The sequence below is a fragment of the Penicillium verhagenii genome (assembly GCF_028828195.1).
Source record: "Penicillium verhagenii strain IBT 33310 chromosome Unknown utg000005l_segment0_segment0, whole genome shotgun sequence".
Classification (NCBI taxonomy): Eukaryota; Fungi; Ascomycota; class Eurotiomycetes; order Eurotiales; family Aspergillaceae; genus Penicillium; species Penicillium verhagenii.
In genome coordinates, this window is record NW_026643169.1 from 1,304,903 (window position 1) to 1,326,305 (window position 21,403).

The 21,403-nt window shown below is 45.3% G+C and overlaps 3 protein-coding genes across 3 annotated transcripts; 1 reads left to right on the forward strand and 2 right to left on the reverse strand.

Annotated features, from left to right (window-relative positions):
- Positions 1-543: 543 nt before the first annotated feature.
- On the forward strand, positions 544-849 carry N7466_004052 (uncharacterized protein; the record flags this gene model as incomplete). The annotated part of the gene is made up of 1 exon (XM_057163449.1): positions 544-849. One exon carries the CDS (start codon positions 544-546, stop codon positions 847-849), a length of 306 nt encoding a protein of 101 aa, XP_057022130.1.
- Positions 850-4,526: 3,677 nt separating this feature from the next.
- On the reverse strand, positions 4,527-5,414 carry N7466_004053 (uncharacterized protein; the record flags this gene model as incomplete). Its single annotated transcript, XM_057163450.1, has 1 exon — positions 4,527-5,414. The coding sequence occupies one exon, from the start codon at positions 5,412-5,414 to the stop codon at positions 4,527-4,529; it is 888 nt and encodes a 295-aa protein (XP_057022131.1).
- Positions 5,415-19,328: 13,914 nt separating this feature from the next.
- N7466_004054 (uncharacterized protein) lies at positions 19,329-20,339 on the reverse strand (the record flags this gene model as incomplete). The annotated part of the gene is made up of 2 exons (XM_057163451.1): positions 19,329-19,883; positions 19,941-20,339. 2 exons carry the CDS (start codon positions 20,337-20,339, stop codon positions 19,329-19,331), a joined length of 954 nt encoding a protein of 317 aa, XP_057022132.1.
- Positions 20,340-21,403: the final 1,064 nt, after the last annotated feature.

A 21,403-nucleotide genomic window follows, 5' to 3' on the forward strand; every position in this document is an offset into this window, starting at 1 on the left:
AGGATAAGCCACCGTCTGTCAGATGACTTCAAGTCATCTCCAAGTACATCTCTGAATAATCTGGTACGGTAACATTTGCCCTCCTCCGACAAATCGCCACCGTCCTCGGTGACGTTGAATGTAAAACATGGATGCTAACCTATGCCCACCAATTTGGACGACCGTAACATATCAGCAAATGGCCTTTCGGATTTTGTCGACCGCCAGTCATGTAATGGGTAATGGTAATGGATGGTAGCCGTTATTACTGAAGCTTTCCGATGGCCTCAAAGTCGCAGAGCCGCCTTTCCTAGAGCTCGGAGGGGAAGAGCCCGGATAAGGACGCGGAGCAATGAGCTTCCTCGAGATCTTTTGTGCAGTCGCCCACAACTTCCTTGGAAATAGTGCTTTTGCCGCTCGTGCAGGCGTCATCGTCGCGAACGATCGTCAGGCGCGAAGAAGCTTTTCTTTTGTTCGAAGTAGCCGGCCAGAAAACATCGGGGGGTATTCTCGGACGGCATCGATGCGCATATCGATAACTTCACACTCGGCAAGCTTTCCGTCATGGCGGACGTCGAAGGCGATGGCATCGAAGTCTGGTTCGACAATGTCCATTCGTCCGACATCGAAGCCAAGCTGGCAATAGCGGTAGCACTTGTGCGCCCTTTGTCCGTGAACCAAAGGTCGCTTAGCGATATCGGGTGGGCGCACATAGGCAAAACCACTTGGAGTTGGGTTGGAGGGTTCTCCGAGGCCGATGGCGAGTATGTAACATGTTCGCAGGCCTCTTCAACTGCAGAGGTCGGGGCGTGCATGAGGCCGACTAATATCTCTGGGGCTGCGGTGCGGATTTCACCACCAACTTGGTAGCCGGCCGATGCCAACCATCTCCTGCGTTGAATGGGTATCTATCAACCCTGGAAGCCGTATGAGCTGGAGTGGATGGTGGCTCAGGATGAAGAAGAGGAGTCTCGGCCGGAACATTGTGGCTTGTACGTCGCCTTGTTTAGCCAGGTCTTGAATGTGAGCGGGTGGAGGTCGTTCGCGTGCCACGTGGGTACTAGCTGGACAAGGCTGCCGAGGAGACTAAACTTGAGACAAGTTTAGTGAGGATATGAGGTTATGGTGAAAAAAAAGAGGTTATATATGAACTCTAGCTTAATTTACCCAATGGGTGAGGCTTGCTTTCGCTTCACTTTGACGTCAGATCATCGAGGTACTAGGCTGTATGATTGTCCACTTTTATTTCAAGGTTCGTTTTCGCTATTTGAAAGCTAGGAATCCTTTCTCTCATCAATTTGAATTGAATTTATCTTCATCCTTGAATTACTTTGAGAATGAACTCGCGTTGCCCTTATGTATGCAAGGAAAGAGAGAATCAAAACAGAGGCACCTAACCTGACGCCAAACGAGAACATGGAGTTCATCGCGATAGTGCTAGTTTACCCGAGACGATGGGTGGCGGGAGCCCAGATCACATTTCCGGACGAATCAAGACGACACCGCTGCTACCGGATTTGGCACTAGTGCTGATGCTATTCCACTACGGAATTTCAACTTGATCTTCTATTCGACGTAGCTTTCGCCCTCGTACCCGATTCCATGGCGCAACTCAAATACGCCGATTACTGGGAATTCCGCCGAGATAATTGTGGATGTGAGTGTTTCCACAGTAAGCTCAATACGAGATTTGATCGAGGAAAAGGTCCCACATCAACTGTATTGAAGAACATTTGAAATCAAGAGTCTTTTCATATGTTATGTTATGTTGTGCCAAGCATGTACATGTATACCTGGTAATGTGCATAAGCAGTTTCGAATGTTTGTGACAATTCGATAATTACAATCCCGTCGTCAAAGTACATAAATAAACAACACAACCGGACGTACATGGCAACTGCTACTCAACATTGCATAGTGATCACCCTCCAGGACTCCAGCGCAATCCTGCAGGAAACGCCAACAGCCACCGTTGAAGCTAATAGATAGGAGGATTCGTAATGCAGTCTCCACAGAGTGTTTTTGTGGTAATTCAGTGAAGAACCTTGGAAGGATCACAGACCGCCCCTTAATTCTTGGCCTCGGAGCACATGGTATGTATTGTCTTAGGCTGCATCACTATGCCAATACTACAACAGTGCGCATCTTTTTGAACTCATCTCATTGGATTGTAGAGAGTCGCGGTGAGGCTGAGACATACCATCCTGCCCCCCACTGCATTCAACATGACTGCTACTGTAGTACCTAGTAGATAGTGCAGCGGATGGGGAGATTGTGACAGGGTCATGCACAGAGCTCGGGGTCCAGGCTAGCGGGGGAAGCAGTGGTCGGAGCCGACGATAAATACATTCAAATTAATTAATTAATTAACTATACTCTTACTTTTCAGAAGGCGTTCATGTTAATGAATATTGAATCACTTTAAGTTGTATGCATTCTATTACTAATTGAACCGTCATCTTTATAACATCCATGGACATTTGAAGTTACTGGTAGGTCCATCTACCCGGTATCTAAACCCCTATTATTTCCAACTTGAGGTTTCTAACATATCTTTGAAGACGAATCGGAGTCTTTACTGCAGCACATTATGTAGCAATAAATGGAGCCCAATTTTAATATGGTCATATTAGAGATAAGAACCGTTGCACGAAACTCTATATCCCTCGTGGCAGAGAAGGAACATGGAATGACTAGAAGGATTTAGGTCAAATCCTTCGATAGGTCTTGGGCCGTGCTCTACGTGGAGAAGAGTTGCTTCCTTCATATGAATCCCGCACATCCAGCCTAATTGAGAGATTGCACTTGTGAGTCTACGCTCCATGTGGTGAGGCACCATGCACCCCCTATTGTTGCGCTGAGATCATACCATTACCATGTGCCAATTTACCCCCGAAGATCAATTGATCCTTCAACGTCTCCGCAAAAAGAGATCTGCTTCTTTGCTTCATACTGCCTCCAGTCTACAGGATATCACAGGTAGGAAAAAAACAAAATTGGCAATTTCCCGGTCCTTGAGCTCCGGAAATACTAATTCCATCACATATCCATCACAATACCCCCAAAACCCGACCGGAATCCGAAGTCCCAATATACAATCTCGCACTCCAGCCAGCCCCAAAGCTCAAAGCCCCAACCAGCCGTCCCGTCGGCCCCGGGGGTAAAACACATCCAGGGGTGATCTGGAGTTCGCACAACGCTAGGTCCAGTAGTCTGCCCATTGAAAGTGGACATCTGAACACAGACCAGTCGATCCCCAAGCTAGGTGGAAAAAAAACGTTGAAGGCGTGAAGGATCACCCAATGAAGTCTAAAGCACGAAAACGAAAAGGAAGAAGACCACGTCTGGACAGCAGTAGGAAAAAGAGAACGGGGAAGTCTCCGAAGTTTCCGAGCTCCCCGGCTCTAGACTTGAATCCCGCACGGCCACTTTTTACTCTAGTCCATTCTCTTTTTTCGCGCTTAGAGGATGGAAATCCATTCTAATTATTCTTAGGGGCTAAGTAATAACTGACTAACTGGCTAGGCCCTCTTCGAGTGGGTTCGTCCGGCTCGGTTCGGTGGGCGGGATCTGCGTTTTAAGGGGAAATATTGAATCTTGAGAGGCGTTTGTTTGTATACAACATTACTAGTAGTACTGTCTTTACGGAGCACGAGTAATGTCTCTCTACATTGAAAGTATTCCATGATCAATTGCCATTGCCAACTTGGAAAATTGCCGTGATGCTTTGCTTACTCTTTTTCAGTCTCTTGCTGTTTTCACATTGCCTGGGCACTATTTTTAACATTGAATATTTCTTTCCCCATTTTCCTGTTTGGTGTAGATGCGGGCCCTGAATAATGGCCGTATCGTTGCGGATTACCGACCCACTGCCGCTGGTATTTTCGTATTGTTACCGTATGCATACCTGATTGCTACAAGTCTTTACAAGCTTGCAAGACTGGCAAGGCTGGCAAGGCTGAGAGAGGGGTTGAACTAATTTGGTTGAGTTGTACAGAGGTTCTTGAGCATAGCTAGCCTGAGGCTATGTAGAGGACCTGTTCCAGTTCTAATTCTGGAAACTAGGCTGTGCTGAAGAAGTTCCTGCCAGCGGAGATCGACTCGCAGCTCTGGTAGTAGAGAAGATCGGGTTCCATAGATTTTAGAGGTCTCACAAAGCTCGAACGAAGAATAGTATCTTTTGATCATTGCTGAATTTGACATTGATGTCAGTTTAGTGTAGGTGTTGATAAGAAGACATGAGGTAGAAGGGCCGGTTGAATTCGGCCAGGTAAAAACGAAAGATGAGATAGCCTCCAGATCCCCCAAAGCAAAAGCGAAAGACCAAAAAAAAAAAAACAAATGCGCATGAAAAGAGCGAACAAATAACAAATAACCTCCCGAAAACAAAACTCCCATGAGGTATCTTTGTGGAAACGCAAGACAAAATAGCCTCCCAAGAACAAAAGACAAATAACCTCCCAATCATTATATAAGAACAAAACACCCAAAGCATTCAAATGGAAACAAAAAACAAAACAACGAACTCAAAAAATGAAGACCAGGAATCATGCTCCTGCCGCCGCAGCCTCAGCCGCCATCTGCTGCTGATGTATCGCCTGCTTGCGCATGGCCGATTCGCGATCCTCGCGCATCCACGGATACCAAACATTCGCATACTCAATAACGCCAAAGCGCGGCCCACTAGGATCAGCACCGAGCGCAGACCCATCACGCATGAACTCCCCATCGCGCATCCTGCGCTGCTCCCTCAGCGTCGGACACCTCTTCTCCTTAATAAAGCGATAAAACTTGCACTGGATGCCCTGGAAGCCGCGGCGCTGGCGACTGGGGAACTGGCGATTGAAGCTCTCGCGCACCTCCTTCCACTCCTGGCAGAGATCGACGCGGTGGTACCAGATGAAGTACATCTCCTCTTCCTCGTACTTGGGTCGAGGGGGTCGTCGACGGTCTGTACCGTTGTTGCTGGAGCTGCTGGAGACGGAGTCGTAGCGCTCGCGCGGGTGGTAGGGGTCTGGAGAGCTGTGCGTGGATCCGGGGCCTCGTCCACTGTCTCCGCCGCCGCCGTTGCTGCCTCCACCGCCGACACTGCCGCCTGATGGGCGGTAGGTTAGGAACATGTGGTGGTGGTGTTGGTGTGGGTGGCTCATGCTGCCGCTTGATGTGCTGCTGTTGTTTGTTGTGGCTGTTGAGGCGGCGCCGGGGCTGGTGTCGTGGTAGCCGCCATATCGGCCGTACCAGTATTGGTTTGGACTGGGTGGGTAGCCTGGCGAGGTTGTGTAGCCGGCGTTGTGTGAGGTGGAAATGGTGGCGTGTTGGGTGTATGGGGAGCCAGTGGTGCTATACTCCGTTTCATCACTTGGGGGGTTTAGCAGTGCGTCGATGTTCATGCGACTTTGCCTCACTGCGGGCAGCTGTGTCTGATTGTCGACCATTTTGAAAAGATTATTGTTGATGTGCCTGTGTTTCTTCTTGTTCCTCGGTGATTTTGGTGGTGGGGGTAGAATGCAGAATGTCGAATGCGATAGACTATAAGACGAAGATGTAGTGGGTCGTTCTATAGATGCTCTGTCTTTCTTGCTTTCTCTGTGTCTGTTTCTCTTTTATTTTTGGGTTTTCGAAGTCTGGGTTGTTTGTCAAGTTGGATTGATCCACCCAGGATTGGATTGGATTGAATAGACCAAACGACTCAAGTCGATATAAGATATTAAATCATTCGCTCCCCAATGGATATTCCAAGGTGGAATATGTAAGTAGGGGAGGGTTGGAGAGAAAGACCAAGGTTCAAGCTGAAGGTACGAAGGATCGAAGTATAAAATCTTAAAAAAAGAAAAGCCATAAGAAGGGAGCTTGGGGTTTATAGATCGAAAACAATATGGCAGATCACCTGGAGCACACACCGGCTTAAATGAAAAGGAAAATAAAAATCGAAAATGTAATAAGTCCCAAGCTAACCGTGCTGTTGGGTGCAGCGTACCAATTACGCGGGTCGGGCTGGTCGTCGCTCCTTTGGCCCCCTGTATAGTAGTTGGTACCGCGGATACACACAAGGCTCTTTGGGGCTAACAGGGGGATACATTCGGTTCCACCCCCAGAGATGTAAAAAAAAAGAGGGTACTTCGGTGAACCGGACAGGTCGCTCCGTGCTTTCAGTTAATAATTACTTAGGAAATTAAAATGTAGTATGCTTCATTTCGCCACTGTATAAATTGATATCTCAAATTCCATGAACAGCTTTTGGTGGCGATCTACGGTCATATTCGGTCATGTAAAGAAGCTGAGGTTTTTTTTTTTTCAATTTTCTATGGATCGGGTAATATTATTATCTTCAGTGATCGGCTTTTTTTTTATGATTATTATTGCATTTATGGATCGATTTTACTTCCAAGTGGGTAGAGTTTCTTTGTCTCAAGAAACGCGGCACTTTCCTCCGTTGGTGGAACAGCTTTTTTTTTTTTTTTTTTTTTTTAACGATGACACAATCCAGCACGGACGATCTTTTTTTTTTCTTTTTTTCTTTTTTCCTTTTTTTCCATCTTTTTTTCCATCTTTTTTGATTTTTCGAATTTCTCTTCATTTCGGTCAAATACGAAGTGGATGGGGGAATTTACGCGGGGGGAATCCACTATGCAAAATGCCAGAACAAAAATACAGCAGCTTAGCATTAGCCTTTTACACTCATCTCCCGCGCAAAAGAATGACAAATTGTGGGGAACGCGCGTGTAATTAGTACACGTATTGTATTCGGCAGTACCGATATGTCTGGTATCTATGGCTAACCGACCCTTATACAATATCTTTATAACATTTGAATGATACTACCGCAATCCCTTGAAAGAATACAAATCAAACACCAAATTGATCCGGGAAAGATGATCAGTACAACTACGCAATAAGGGGATCATCCCATCGCCAATGATTGTGCAGAGACCGAGCAACTTTTTTTTTTGCAGGGATCAGATTGGGCAGGGAAACATGCGAGCCAATCCCGGCCGTAGCCCTCAAGAAGATAATCATGCAGAATCAGAAATAGCTGCGTACTCGCGTGCATTTTCTGTTTTGGTGCCCATGCCCAACCCACTTTTTTGATTATTATTTTTTTTTTTTTCATGTGAGCAACAAGTATGGAGTAGGTACTTCTTGGACAGTAGATTGTAGCAGAGACTCCTCTTAGTTTAGTGGGTAAGAAACGCTCTGACCTAGCTCTGGAAAGCGTTGAAGACCCTCTTTTTTGGGTCTGGTGTTGTATTTTATTTTAATTATTTATTTTGGCTTTGGCTTTTTTTGCTTTGCTTTGATTTGCTTTGCTTTTTTTTAAATGGCGGATGGACGGCGCGAATTGACTGACTCGCACGTTATATGGAAGAAGTCGAAAGAAAAAAACCAACAGTAACGCATGGCGTCTATTGGACCACCAAACAGTCACCTGAAGCCGTGGCACTGGGCCCACTTGACCAATCAGATCTCGTAAACCATGAGCTAATGCAAGCTCAATTTTCTCCTCAGATGCAGAGGGTGGGGAATTTGCGTCTGCCAACGCATCTGCATCATTTCACCGTTTCGTAATTAATTCCTGTACTGCGGCTTTTTTTGGTCGTTTTGTTCGTTTTATTTCAATTCTTGTTTTTTAGATACACATGAAATTCTTATCCCCCCCCCTACATTAAAAGGATGACTAGTTTCTTTTCTTTTTTTTTTTCTTTTCATCTGATATTTTTCGCCATGATCCAAATGAAGTAAAAGATAGAATATATGCAAAATCTGACTGCTGACAGCACGATCTCCGAATGATTTGAATTAATATCCCCGAGATCAAGCGAGCCGTGGTTGCAGCAAAATATTAAATGTGCCACTTTGGCAAACTTGCGCGGGGGGACATGATGCGCATAGATGGCCCCCATCGGCAGCTCCCGGGGCCAGGAAATTTCCACTTTGAAACTTTACAAGCTGCGCGAAGTTATCCCGCTCGGCTTTGTTCAATTTGAAGATGTGCAGGCGATCCAGCCGAGCTACAAAGTCCACACCTCCCCCACCCATACCCTTGAACGATGGAGAGTCGAGACTCAGGAATGCTCCACTTTACCCCTCGGATCATCTAAACAAAAGAACCAAAAGGTCAAGACCAAAAATCAAGGTCAAAAACCAGAAAGGACTTCAGGACCCTCCAAACCGGGCAAAGTCCTTTGTTTCCACGTTGACGGGAAGAATTTGGAACATTTGGAAATATGGAAACATCGGAATTTAGAGAAATCAAATAAAGAAAAAGTTCTCGGATATCCTGTGTTATTACATAGATGGCGGCCTGATCGTCATGCTGATCGTCATCTGCAACGGCTTGGATTTTCTTCAGATACAGGGACGACGAGTGCACGGTGTTCTGCGACTCTAGAGTTAACGGAGAACAGAATGTACAGTGTGTACTAGTATACTCCTAGTAGGGATCGTTTCGGCCATGACAATACCGGACGACAGCTGCCAGTAGATAAACGCGCAATCTTTCATGTACAATAGCTAAGCCTACGAATACTAATATACGAATCAAAATATCAACTGGCGTGCGCCTCTAGCTCAATAGCGGCAATTCCGCCCCGTTTCTAGTTCTTTTTCTCAATGCTTTTTTTGAGGGGGTTTTCTTTTTGGCCAATTTGGCAATTTGGCAATTTGGCAATTTCTCGTTTCTCATCTATCTTGTTTTCTTGTCCCCCCCCCCCTTCTTTTCCTTCTCGCCAACAAGATCCCTGCCTGCATTCTGTTCTTTGTTGTTCACCCCTTTCCTTCCCCCCCTCTCGCCTTGCCGCCCCGTAACGCCTCAATGAGAACGGGCTAGAGCTCCCGGTTCCGTGCAGATCAAGATCAACATGGCTCCTGCCCTGTAACCCCGCCCGCTTTCTTTGTCTCCAGGCCCACCGGGGCTCCACCGGAACCAATCAGGACAATGTCAAAACGGCGTTAGTCGCGTAGCCGCAGCCAAACTTGGTCACGTGTGATATCCGCCCGGAGACTCCGAGTGAATCACAACCGAGCATAGATTACGCCCTGTGTATGGAGTACTCTGTACCAGATAAACAGCTTGGAAAGTGGAACAAATTCAAGGGAAAGAATAATCCACAACACGGAATATGATCTTGTTCCGAACCATGGAAACGGAGGCGTTATTTGAAATCAACTAAATTTATCTACGGTCGGAACGTCACATTTCGCACGAGTCATGTCGTGCATATTGCACTGAGTTTTTCAACGGGCATTTTTGACTAGGGTAGAACGTGGCTGATCGAATCGAGTATGAGGTACGGATTACTCCGTACGGTACGGAGTATAACAGTATAACAGTATATGACATTAGAATGAAATTGGTAAAATAAATTGAAATAAACAAGAAAAAAAAAAAACACAAAAACAAAAAATAGATGACACGTTCCACCAATCAGCGAAATCCCTAAACGACTTTTTTGTGATGGGCTGACAGAGAAGGGAGAAATGTGAGAAAAAGGATGTATCGAATTCTCGTCGATCGATCTTCTACTGTTCTCTACGTCGCTTATACTTATTTTCCCTTACATTGTACTTGAAAAGCTGAAAATCCCCCCCCCTGGAAACGAACAAGTTTCTCTCTATTTCTTTGAAAGGGAAAAAAAATAAAACATTTTGAATAAAACGACCACGCCCCATATCAATTCAAATCAGGTTCATTCCCCGAGCTAGATGCAGGGTTTGATTTGAGATACAGAGAGTATGGAGACTAATCGACCCTCTCTGCGCCCGATCAGCAAGCCCAGTTGCATCCTCTATATCCACAATACGGCCGACGCCATCGCCCCATCACTTTCTCCAGAGCCCGCTAGCGATAGACGCCGTCTGCAACTCGGTACCAAAAGATGAGGAGATTCTGTAATCCACTAGAAACCAGAAACCACATCCTAGTTCCAAATCACTGCGCACGCAATCTAAGCAGCCGGGGAGGCTGCCTAGTCAATACTACGTCGGCAAGATGAGGCGAATTGCAGATGCAGATGCAGAATGCCAGAAGCAAAGCCCGAACCTGAATTGAACGTTGGTGTTGCATTACGGAGTACATGCTAACTAGTGGTGACCAATACAATTCCCAGTATGAACAGGGAAATGGGGTTGTTTCGACGATCCTCTTTCCTGCGGGATAAACATCAAACAAACCAGAACAAGGAAGAAATAGAGGGAAGAGAGGAAAATTCCCAAAAAATTAAATTAGCCATAGTAAAAAGAAAGGGAAAGAAAATCGAACGTATAGCGGACGATGTGAGTCGTCATTCGAATCCACACCGCAGGACCCCTGCAAGATGAAAATGCGCAGTGACTGCGCAACGCGCAAATATGCTGGGGGGGGGGAAGAAGAGGGGATACAATCCCGGTCCATGAGGCTAAGTTAGGTAAGTGCATCTCCAATATGGAGTACATGGAGAACTTCCCGTAATAATGTCTTCCCCAAAAAAAAAAACCAGCACAAAACAAGATGGAACAGGGGGCCAAGGGAATTAAAGGAAATAAAAACGGGGGCTCGTAACCCCACACAACTTTTATTTTGCAATTGGTCGTAGCGTAGACTTGATGGTGATAATCATGCATGAGATGAGGAGGGCCACGGCACATCGTTTCAGATTCAGGTTCGCGCAAAATTTTTGATCAAATGAGCGATTCAGGCGACCGTTGTCCGATTCAACCCTGCATAGATCCTAGTGGTGGACGCGTGGCATGGTTGTCAAGGTAGCCTTCAAAATGCTAAGGCTTCGTTGAACGATGACATCGAGCTATCTGATTCGTTAGGCGGGTTGTAACGCCCCTCCTCCAAGGCATCACTTCACAGGGACTAAGGGCCTTAGGGGGATAACAAAAAGTACTTTTGAACAATAGGATTGGGTGAGGAGATATTCCGATGAACTGAGGCGTCAAAGGATTGCCCTGTCGGCATCTTTGAATCGATCTACTTTTTTTCTTTCCCTGACATCGTTCGTCTTATTCTGTTTTTTTCCCGCCTAAAATCTTACATTCCACCTCCACTTTCGCCTCGTTCATCGTGGCTTTTGTTATTGTAGCCACACTTCACGTAGTGTATGCTCTGTACGGCCGAAGACGACCCCCCTCTCGGCCCCGACCCGGCCAAGTTTTCAGCCTCACCAAAGCGTGCAGAATACACGGCTGTTCGTTCAGTGGTACGTATCGGACTCCACTTGGCTTTCGCCCCCACCGTCGCACTTCTAACTAAGAACGGATCTAGACTAAGTCTAGAGAGGAATGTACGGCGGCGCTCCGGCACCATGTGGCCCCAGTTCCTTCAAATGTTCTTCTCGATCCAGAAACTGGTGTCGTGCGCCGATTACAGTTTGCCTGACATTGCTGACACTCGTGGAACTAAAGTCTAATTGCTGAAGAATGAGTAGGTGATCATAAACCAGTAAGCACAAAATTTCAAGGATTAATGATAATGCCATTTTATGCACTGTGCAGGTGGATCTATATAATGTATCGAGATGTTTGATTAGCTCGAATCAAAGGATACAAAGCAAGAATACGCTTAAGAAACCGTTGTTCATGTCAAAAGTACATTGCCGACAAAAGAACGAGAAAGAAAGAAAACCAGCAGACAGAAGCCAGGGCCTAGACAAGGAAAATCACGTACAGGCGTTAGCTCAGGGCAAGCTAACACATGATTAACTTTGCATGATACTCCTTCTAGCTTAGATCTCGGAAGAGAGGAAGAAAAGAAGAGAAAAAAAATAAAAATAAAAATAAAAAATTCGCCATCAAGGCCAGAACCGCTAGAGTAGACTAGACTAGAACTATTGTAGACCACTCCGGATTCCGGCACAAGCCAATCGATCGACTACGAAAAATGATAAGCGAGCGGGCAAATAAGAAATCAGATCCGGATAATCAGAAGGAGAAATGGGGGGGGGGGGAGCAGTTATTTTGTAAAAATAAAAGAGACTAAAAATTAAAAATTAAAATTAAATTAATAATTTTCAATTTAAATCTAGCCATCTTCTCATTCGTTCAACTTCTTTCTTCCCTAGCTAGGCTAAGCGTACGGGTTCATGTCTCAAACGACATCAGAACGAGCAAGTGAAACAGAAAACGAGGAAACCGAGAAAAGGAAGAAGGAACGAACCCCCACTCTTCCTCTTCCTCTTCATCTCTCCCTCTCTCCTCTCTCTTCATCACTGAAGAAAAACGGGCGGTACGGAGCACATGGATCAATCCCGTATTCCCACCTTGCGACCGACCAATGAGTGTATTTGCTTTGATACGGAGAATACACGGTGTAATTATGGAGCATCACGGATTGAAGTCATAGCTTCCGCGAGCTCTGAAAACTGGACCCGTTCAATAATCGTGATGATTCCCTAATACGGTTACTGCTATTGGCTCCTTATTCCCTTGATCTTCTTCACGAGGAGTGGCTGATGATAATATCCGACCCACTTATACTATGCTCTCGGGCTTGTTCATAGCTGTTAGGGAAAGGAGTTATGCCAGAAGAAACAAAAACAAACCTTGGAAAAAAAACCCCCAATATCTCCTATAGGCCATTTTCCTTTTTTTTCCGTCTTCTTCTCTTGGCTTTTTGTTTTGTTTAAACTTTTCATTTCAAACATTGAAATGTCATGGTTGAAATTGAGATCGTGATATCCCTAATATAGAATTGACATACTTTCGGCATTTTACATGACCCTATTTCTTAGGTGCATCATCACTAAACTTTCTCACTACGAAAAGCCTACTTAATTAAGTAAGAGGGGGCGCTGCGCTTCGACCACCGTTCTACAAAGGGGGCCACTAAAGGACACGTGGGTCTCGGGTGACGGATTGCCTGATTGCAGAAAAAGCTTGGATCACCTGGCTTAGTGTGAATCTGATCTTCAATTCGTATATCCACACCCTATACGAGGTAAAATGGGTAAAATTGGAAGGATTGTCGCAAACAAGATAATGGGGCCTAGAGTATGACTGTATCCATCTACGCTGCTGAATCCATTCCGATCGACATCAAGAGCAATAAAATGGGCAAGAAACTAGGCGAATGGTGGATATAGATTGTGGATGTGAGATGTTTCACAAGGATACATACATGTATTTCCCTGTCCCTTTTTTTTTTTTTGTCAGGGATGTGTCACAGATGAACCATGATCTACTGGAGAAAACGAGCCCGAGTCTCACGCCACCAAATTTATTAGCCCCGCTAACAGTCGGAGATGCCAGCTCCGCGCCTCATGTGGGTCTGGCTTACGGTAGGCAGGGTTCTGCTTTGCTCTCTGATACGTAGATTTAACCGGAAAAATCTTTGATTGGCATGTCTTTGATAGGCTAGAGGCGAAATTCAGAGTCAAAGCTTTCCGCCTTCAGATTCTTGAATCATTTTTAGCCTGGTGTATACATAGAGAACAACTCAACTCTTGGAAGGGAAATGGGGTTGTAAGCTGCACACACACGCTGCACACTGCACCACTGGACGCCTTGTGTTAGCCTGAACGGGCAGTCGTTCGACAGTATCTGGTTCGCTGATTCCAAATAAAATATGCAGCTCCATAGGGGCCGTGGATATGTACACCCCAGAAATGGAGACGTCGGGGTTATTTTGGTATAGATTCGATATTTGTTGATCCACCATCTAACATCTCATTTGAGTCGAGTCTGAGTCTGACTCGGCTTTCTAAGTGCTTATAGCAGGAAGGAGGGAAGGTGGGGGGGGAAAGGCACATATTCCGTGTCCCATGTACCATGTATGTACATGTACATGTACAAGGGAAGGCTGTACCCTACATTATACAGCGAAAAGCGATACATAGCGTGATACAGAATGATCTAGAGTGCAGCGGTGCAGCACTTACCTGTGCGACTGACTGATTATATTGATAATAAATCGATTAAGCGAAGTTGGCCGCAGAATGCATTGCATCGCTAAACCCCATGTCCGCCCATTGTTAACTCCGACGAGAAAGATGACAGGGATCATGACCACTTCGAAACCTGGCCCCGACCGGGACGACCCCATGTCAGGCATTTCGCTCCAACCCATGAAAAAAATGACAGAATACAAATTTCTACTTGCAGTGGGTTGCAATGCGCAATAGGCATGAGCGACAGGGAAAAAAAAAACGCCCGCAATTGTATACGCCGTGAAACCCGCGAAAGAATAATGTTGGGATTGGGATCAACGGTGTCTCACGACCAACGCGTAGACAATCCCTTTCTTGATTTTCACGAGCGAGCCAATCACCGGGTGAGTAGGAGGGAAACTAATGCTTCACGTACAGCACTATCACGCCGCGGGCATGGAGTCGGGACATTAGCGCCAAGCTACTGCAAGACGGGCTGCGCAGTTCAGGTGTTGTGATGTTGTGTTCTATCTCTTCTGGCAATTTCTACGTTGGATGGTCTCTTGTAGAGGGGTCTGTGTTGGGAATGATCAAACGGTGAAGGTTGTGTTGCTTCGAAGTCGAGGTCGTATCAACGAGTCCACCGCAGGGCTGTCATTCTTCACGGGATTCCCGTGTATCTCCGCGGTATAGCGGATACTTGTTCTTTTTTTGTTTTTTTTTGTCTTGTTTTTCCGTCTTCTTTTCCAGATTTCTTTTTTGGATCTCTAGTAATTTACCCTATTAGGCAGTAGTCATCATTTGATGCATCTAGATTTCCATTCTATTTTTTTTTTTTTTCTCTATTTTTTTTATGATTATTTTATCTTTTCTTTGGCGAGAGAAAAATCTAGAAATGCGGGTACTTAGTATTAAGCGGATTGTGGTTTGGCTTGACGGTTCCACTGTTAAATGTTCTGTTCCCTCGCGTCTTGTACCTTAGATGGGCACTAGCTCGGTGATCTCCGTCTTCGGCCGTGAGGGAAACTGGATCCATCCTTTGAATATCTCCATCTCGTAAGGACAATATACCAACATTTGAACGTGCAAGTGTACTCTTGTACCTGCCCCTGACCATATGATCTTCACGGGGTTTGATACGAGCGTCAACTTTGACTTTGACTCGCAAATAGTTTACATCATTTGTGGACTCGGTAAGTTCGGACGACAGCCTCGATTCTGCAGAACAAAGGATCCTTTGAGACCGTTGAGGCCCGATTCGACAGGTAAGAGCGAGCACAACCTTATAAACTTCGTGAATAAAATCCTAAAGTTTATAAATTTTATCAGAATTTATCATTTAGAAATTTCTCAAACCTTGGACAGCGGTGGAGTTCAGTATGTAATCAACTAATCAATTGAATGATTTCAAGGTATTTGTAATCATCACGTTTTGGCGACTTCAACTGTATTATTGGTATTATACATCAACCCTTGTACATAGTGCCCGCTACATAACATAAAAGTGAAAAACAATTTCTCCAAAAAAAAAAAAAAAAAAACTGGAGCAGTATGCACGAAGCTGTGAACTTGAAACTAGATTCCTTGTTTGTGACAGCTAATGTCGTATCGTAACCACTTTTAGACCGGCAGAGCCTCACAGTCGACATTCGATATGCACTGGCGTAACTCCCCCCTCTTCCCCCTCCCCCCCACTAATCATTGAACATTATCCTAGGTAGGAGCGAAAGCCGACACTTCATGTTGATTATTGAAAAACTATTCACGGGACAACATCCTGTCCCACTCAAGCATCCCGAGGTCCGAGTGCGCCCGGGAAAACACCAGTATCTAGTTACGGAGACGGGATTTTCTTCAACGGAGTCAGCCGCTTAGCTTGTCGGGATCAGCCCGAAAACAGTATAACATTCGTGTTGTATAGGGCTTGCTGACCTCGGGTGTAGAAAGTATACATGTACTCCGTGTCTACTAAGAATGCGACAAAACAAAGCTTCGGAGTTAAAACCATATTCTTGTAACGGTATCAGTAATACCATCTAAACGCCCTCGGATTTAATAGCAGGTACATAGTACCGGTGATCTTATGCAACATCACATCATATCATTCAAGGGATATACATGTACAGTATAGGTATAGAAACATCGACTACATGTAAATCGAGAGCAAGAAAAAAAAAAAAAAAGAGATCAATTGCCGCCAGATCGCGGGCTCGGTTCGCGTCACGGGATCGGCTGCAGGACGCATGATGCATGCAGAGCAAACTGTTTCAGTGCATGCAGGTTGCCTGATTCGTCATTTTCGTCGAGGCACTCATGCGGGCTGAGAAGAGACTCCTTCCAAATTAGATCGTGCGAGCGTTTATCATGCATATCTTGAGCTATGTTTACCTTTGTTTTTCTGGTGGTTTTTTTGTCTCTCATTTTCCACTTCCAGTCTATGTGAGACCCACGTCCATTCGAATACAGGATATGCTGTGCATTTTCTGTTTTCTGTTTTCTGCTTCCGTTTGCTGTTTCTGTTGGTTTCTGTACAGCTTTTGATTAGTTCTCGGACTACTCAGGTCGTGCAATGGTCATCTCCCGACCTTCCCGCCATTAATCCGAAGTCCGTCCTTGATGGATATTACCCTCTCATAGGCTTATACTATCTTCACGTCTGAAAACTTTGAATTCTTCCAGTAATATCTCATCTACCAGATTCAAAGCTCTTTGATCACCGATAATACCCGATTTAAACACCAACATTGAACAAACCCCGCATCCCCTCACCTCCACGTGGCTGTGGCTGTCCAGGTTTGAAATCGGCATATCCCCGACTCACCAGGCTTTCTAAATACATTCTATCTAGCAATGGCATCATTGCCCGGGGTCCTCGGAGTCACCAGCTTACCAGAGTGACACATTTATTACATCAAAACAAAACATAGACAAAAAAAAAAGTAGGGCGGGGGAGCCTTGGAAGAAAGGGCATGTCCACGATTTACCTGCCAACATTGAACATTGAAAGCTCACTGGATACCGAAACATGGACTAGCGTTACCAAGAAACCATTAAGCAGCGCCAAAATGAAACAACCCTGTGATGAACCCTCTCCTCTAATATTCATTCCAAATTCTCGCTGCAGTCACTGGAGCCACTTGGGCATGCCGCATCGCATCACTCAAAAATTCACAATAATCTGCAACAGCAACCCGTGATGGCCGGCAGCCACGGCGCGAACCTGTTTTCTGCACCAATGGATTCAGGCCCGCCACCAACAACAACCCAACCTGCTGTGAGGATTACGCTTGGTTTGGCGATCAATTAGCTGGCGTCACTGTGTACATGGTCGTGCTGTCACGTTCGCCACATGGGTGGTGGTGGAGTTGCGGGACAGGCGCTGATGGGCTGGCTGGCTGACTGGGTTGTGAGGAATGGCGTAGTGCATTGCAGGGTATCAATCAGAAATTAGATCACCATCGGGGATTTATTCCTACGCCCGACTTTCCACTTGGGGTAAGGCGTTGATAAGGGTGTGGTAGCATGACATGACAAGACATGACAAGAGAGGGTGTGTGTGTTGTTCGGCCGGAGAATTTTGAGTATGACAGGAACTCTGTGGCCATTCATAATGCTCCGTCTTCTTCATCCCTCATTGCCGGATATGATCATGATTTTCAAGTTCGCCTGTTGCTTGTGCTTGGCGGGGGCAGCGGGGGCGAGAGGGGGTCTTTGTTCTTGGGCCTTTGATTTGCTTCTGCGCATTGATGGCATTGATTTCAAATCTAGGTGATGGGCCGGCATTAGTGCGTGAAGTCATCTATGTCTTGGGGGAAAAATCAGTTGGTCGGATCTTCCGGTCTGGTTTAGATGTTCGCTTCAGTACAGAACTTGGATGGTACGGAGTATGGTATTTCGGAATTGACTGTCACTCAAGGGCTGTAGTTTTATTGTTGGGGGCTGGGGACTGAGGACTGACAACATTTGAATTTGTCCATCAGCCAAGGATGGAGCCTTCTTGGCCATTTCACTTTGACATCAATCTTGATTCTTGCTTTATTTCTTGCCAGACGTCCGCCTCGGCAAGCATCAGCATCGGAAATTCCTGCCTCGTCAGATGCTGGCCATTTGTCCAGATTAAGACCGATGGCTGAATCTACTATGATCAGTAGCCGTTGACTGTATCGAGACATATTGCAAGACTACAGATCCATGGGTATCATCGACAATTATCGACTGATTTGCTCAGAAATTACCTAATCTGTAGGCGCTCGAAGTATACCAATGTGACATCTTCCTCCGACCATACCTAATTTCTTAACTTTTCGTTTCCACCGATGTCTTGTAAAATCTACCTCAATGATCCATATTAAAGTGAAGTTGTCGGGGAATCTTATGCTGGAGTTTGTTTTTTCGCTTGCTTGCCTGTTTGCAGCAATCTCCTGCCTGTTCTGCGCTATAAAAGAGCGCTCAGACTGCCACTTTTCTTTTTCTCTCTCAAGGGGAGCTCAACCTAGTCAATCAAGCCTTCGTTTGCTTGCCTTAATACATTTCGTAGCCCTCTATCAAAAGTCGAAGCAAGCTTCGCCAATTGGGCAGACCGAGGTAAAGTAAAACCCTCCCTAGAGGATAATATATACCCCCTGCAGTTACATTTCGTGTATAGTCCTACTATTTTCTATCCTATTTCTAACTTATTGAAGAATAAGTAGCATCGGCGCGATACGGGTACTGCAGCGGTTATCCAGTATTATGATATCCTTAAAGGAGGCCCATTAAGGGGCCGGCCTAAACAGAAAGCTCATAAATCTAATTCACCAACTAGACCAATAGTTCAGCCGAAAGACTTACAGCATACCCGAAGTGATATAGACTCTGACAAGGTACCGACCCCTATATATGGCAAGCTATTACGTGCCACCAGGAAATACCTTAAAGCTGCTAAGCAGCCAAATGCATGCTTTGAATGCTTCGCAAGTGAAGGGCTTCCGGACAAAGTTCGCTTTCAGATGTTTCATACTTGGTTCAACCAGTACTAGGTTACACAGGAAGGTCTATCAAGATCCTTCAAATGTCAACTTTTTGATATCAACTACCGTATGACGCACGACTGGACTGACAACTTTATTCCGCCTGAGTTGCGTGGAAACATTATTTCAATGTTATCTTGACAAGCCTGGTTCGGTTGAAAGAGGGGGTTACATACTGAGCTTATACACTGGCAACTAGTTGACGAAAATTATTTTCAAGCTGTTCAAGGTAGCAGCTTTGCAGAGGTCAGCTATGGACCGGCCGATTGACATCTGAGGCAGTGCTCATCAATTGATGCAGCCTGGTATCACGGACTAGTGGCATACAGAACAAGAAGTAAGTAACATAAATGATTGGAAATTCAATAAATCTGAAATATGAACTACTAGACATTGAAACACAACATTCGAAAATTGATCCTGACAAATTGTCCAATCAACTGACCGAGAAATCACCCCTTACTCTCAGGTAGCATCGCACCTAGCGTGCCATTTACCGTGGACGGTAGGCATGCTTTCGTGCATATTCCGCCAACTTCGCAGCATCGAGCCCGGCGGAACGTTTCCCGAGGCGACTGATGGCTGTCACCGATGGACCGACGGTTTTCTGCCAGGAAAGATAGTCTCGTTCATAACCAGCTGCCTTATCCAATAAGCCTGCGAGGTCGCCCGAAGACATGACAAGCTTCAGCAATGCTAGTTCTCTTTCCAGGTTCTCGGCAAGATCTGGTAAACCTGGATCGGTACGAACTGTCATAAACTGCTTGATCCGCTCATCGCTGTTTAGAGCCTTCGATATATCTTTCTCCAAAGAATACTTGAAATTATCCGGATACTGCTTCTTGACTTCGCCGATGATTGCCGGCAAATCGGTCGTTTTTGGAGGAATACCGTCCACAGTTCCGTGCGCGAGCGCCAACACGACAGCTTCAGTAATATGACTATATGGATTTACATCAAAGCGCCATGCGAGCGCGACAGGTAGACACGGTTCGATGGTTTGCACAAACTCAGTGAGTATCTCAGATACGGCATCTTTGAAGGCAACCTAGGAAGTGTTGACTCAATTAAAAATATGCCAAACCAGCGATAGGAAGACACTTACTTTGTCGGCTGCTTTCTGCAACATCCTTGCCACTTCGTAGTTCATCATCCCGATACCCATTTTCCCAAGATGCTTCTGAGCACGTGTCACGAGCACATTGTCGCTAAGGTCCTCAAAAGCGGAACGCGCGTAGAAGTTGTAGGCACTGCAGTATCTTGTAATCATCTTTGAGACGTTGAGACTCTCAGGCGATGAAACATTAGGCTGGTTTTTCACACAAAGCGATTTGCAGTCCGCAAGGACTTTCTCGTCAACCTCTTTGAAAGTTGTCTTTAACTTGGTTTTCGCGTCTTTTAGGCGCATGCACCATTCATAATACTGAGTTGGATCCCAGTCATCTTCTGGTACCCAGGCGTCTGAATCCTTTAGCCACCTGTCGTAGATTTTCTGATCGACCATGGTCAATGGATTCAATGGATAGATGGAATGGTATTGTAAGAAGGAAATAAGGCAAGCAAGAAATGTCAAGCGCGGCTTGACTTTCAAATGTTATCAACCACACCAGACGTTCAGCACATCTTATATACTTTGAGTAGCCGATTTTTTTCAGTTTTCTCTATGTACGCGTGATTGATTGATCTGTTCCAAACTTACCGAAACTCACCTTATGAACTTACTGAAACTCACCTTATTACTTCAATTTTCTTGGTAGTGATAGGCAAAAGCCCCCCATCACAAATAATGGACGTTTAAATTACAGGGAATGCCTCAAAAATTGGGTATAGCTGACAAATTCCACTGTTTTCGGCCCGAAAAGACGTGATATAAAGTAGTAAGGCTGCATATGTATCGATGCAGGTACATGCACTATATAAGTCTGTATACGGCGAGGCAGGATTCATAGGATGAGCACCTTCTCTCTACAGGATAGTTCCGGTTGATTCTTGTGGGGACCGGACTACGATTGGTCAACCTGGATGGGGGTTGATTTTGGCATTTATTATGACATCTGGAAGCTGCATGTGAGTTGCTTATATTCAATTGTGTAACCATCGCTTACTTTTTCTGCCTTGGGCATTAACATTCAAAGAATGCAACGTAAATCCCCACGTGCTTGTGTATAGATAATTGCCGTGAAGCTCAGCTGAACAATAATCATGCTGATGGTACGTAATTGTGCGACACAGCTGCAGCACTCAAGTGCTGTTAAAGTTGACGAGTATCCCTAATATATGTCTAGATCGTGTGTAGATGCCTGCAAGAGTGCGTGATTTATTAATCACTCATACATATGAATCCAAAGGCAAATTAATTGGCTTCAACATTTGAAACGTTGGAATCATAATGCTGCTGAAAAATGGCTCGACAAGCGGTGGAAAAGGGACTCGATATTCGAAATTGACGTAACCGAAACTCCCATTGATGATCGCTTAAGGAAGTTGTATTTATAAAGACAGCGAGATTGCATACACTCTAACATCTCATCATATTCTCTATACTCTTCTAGCTCAGTTGCGACCACC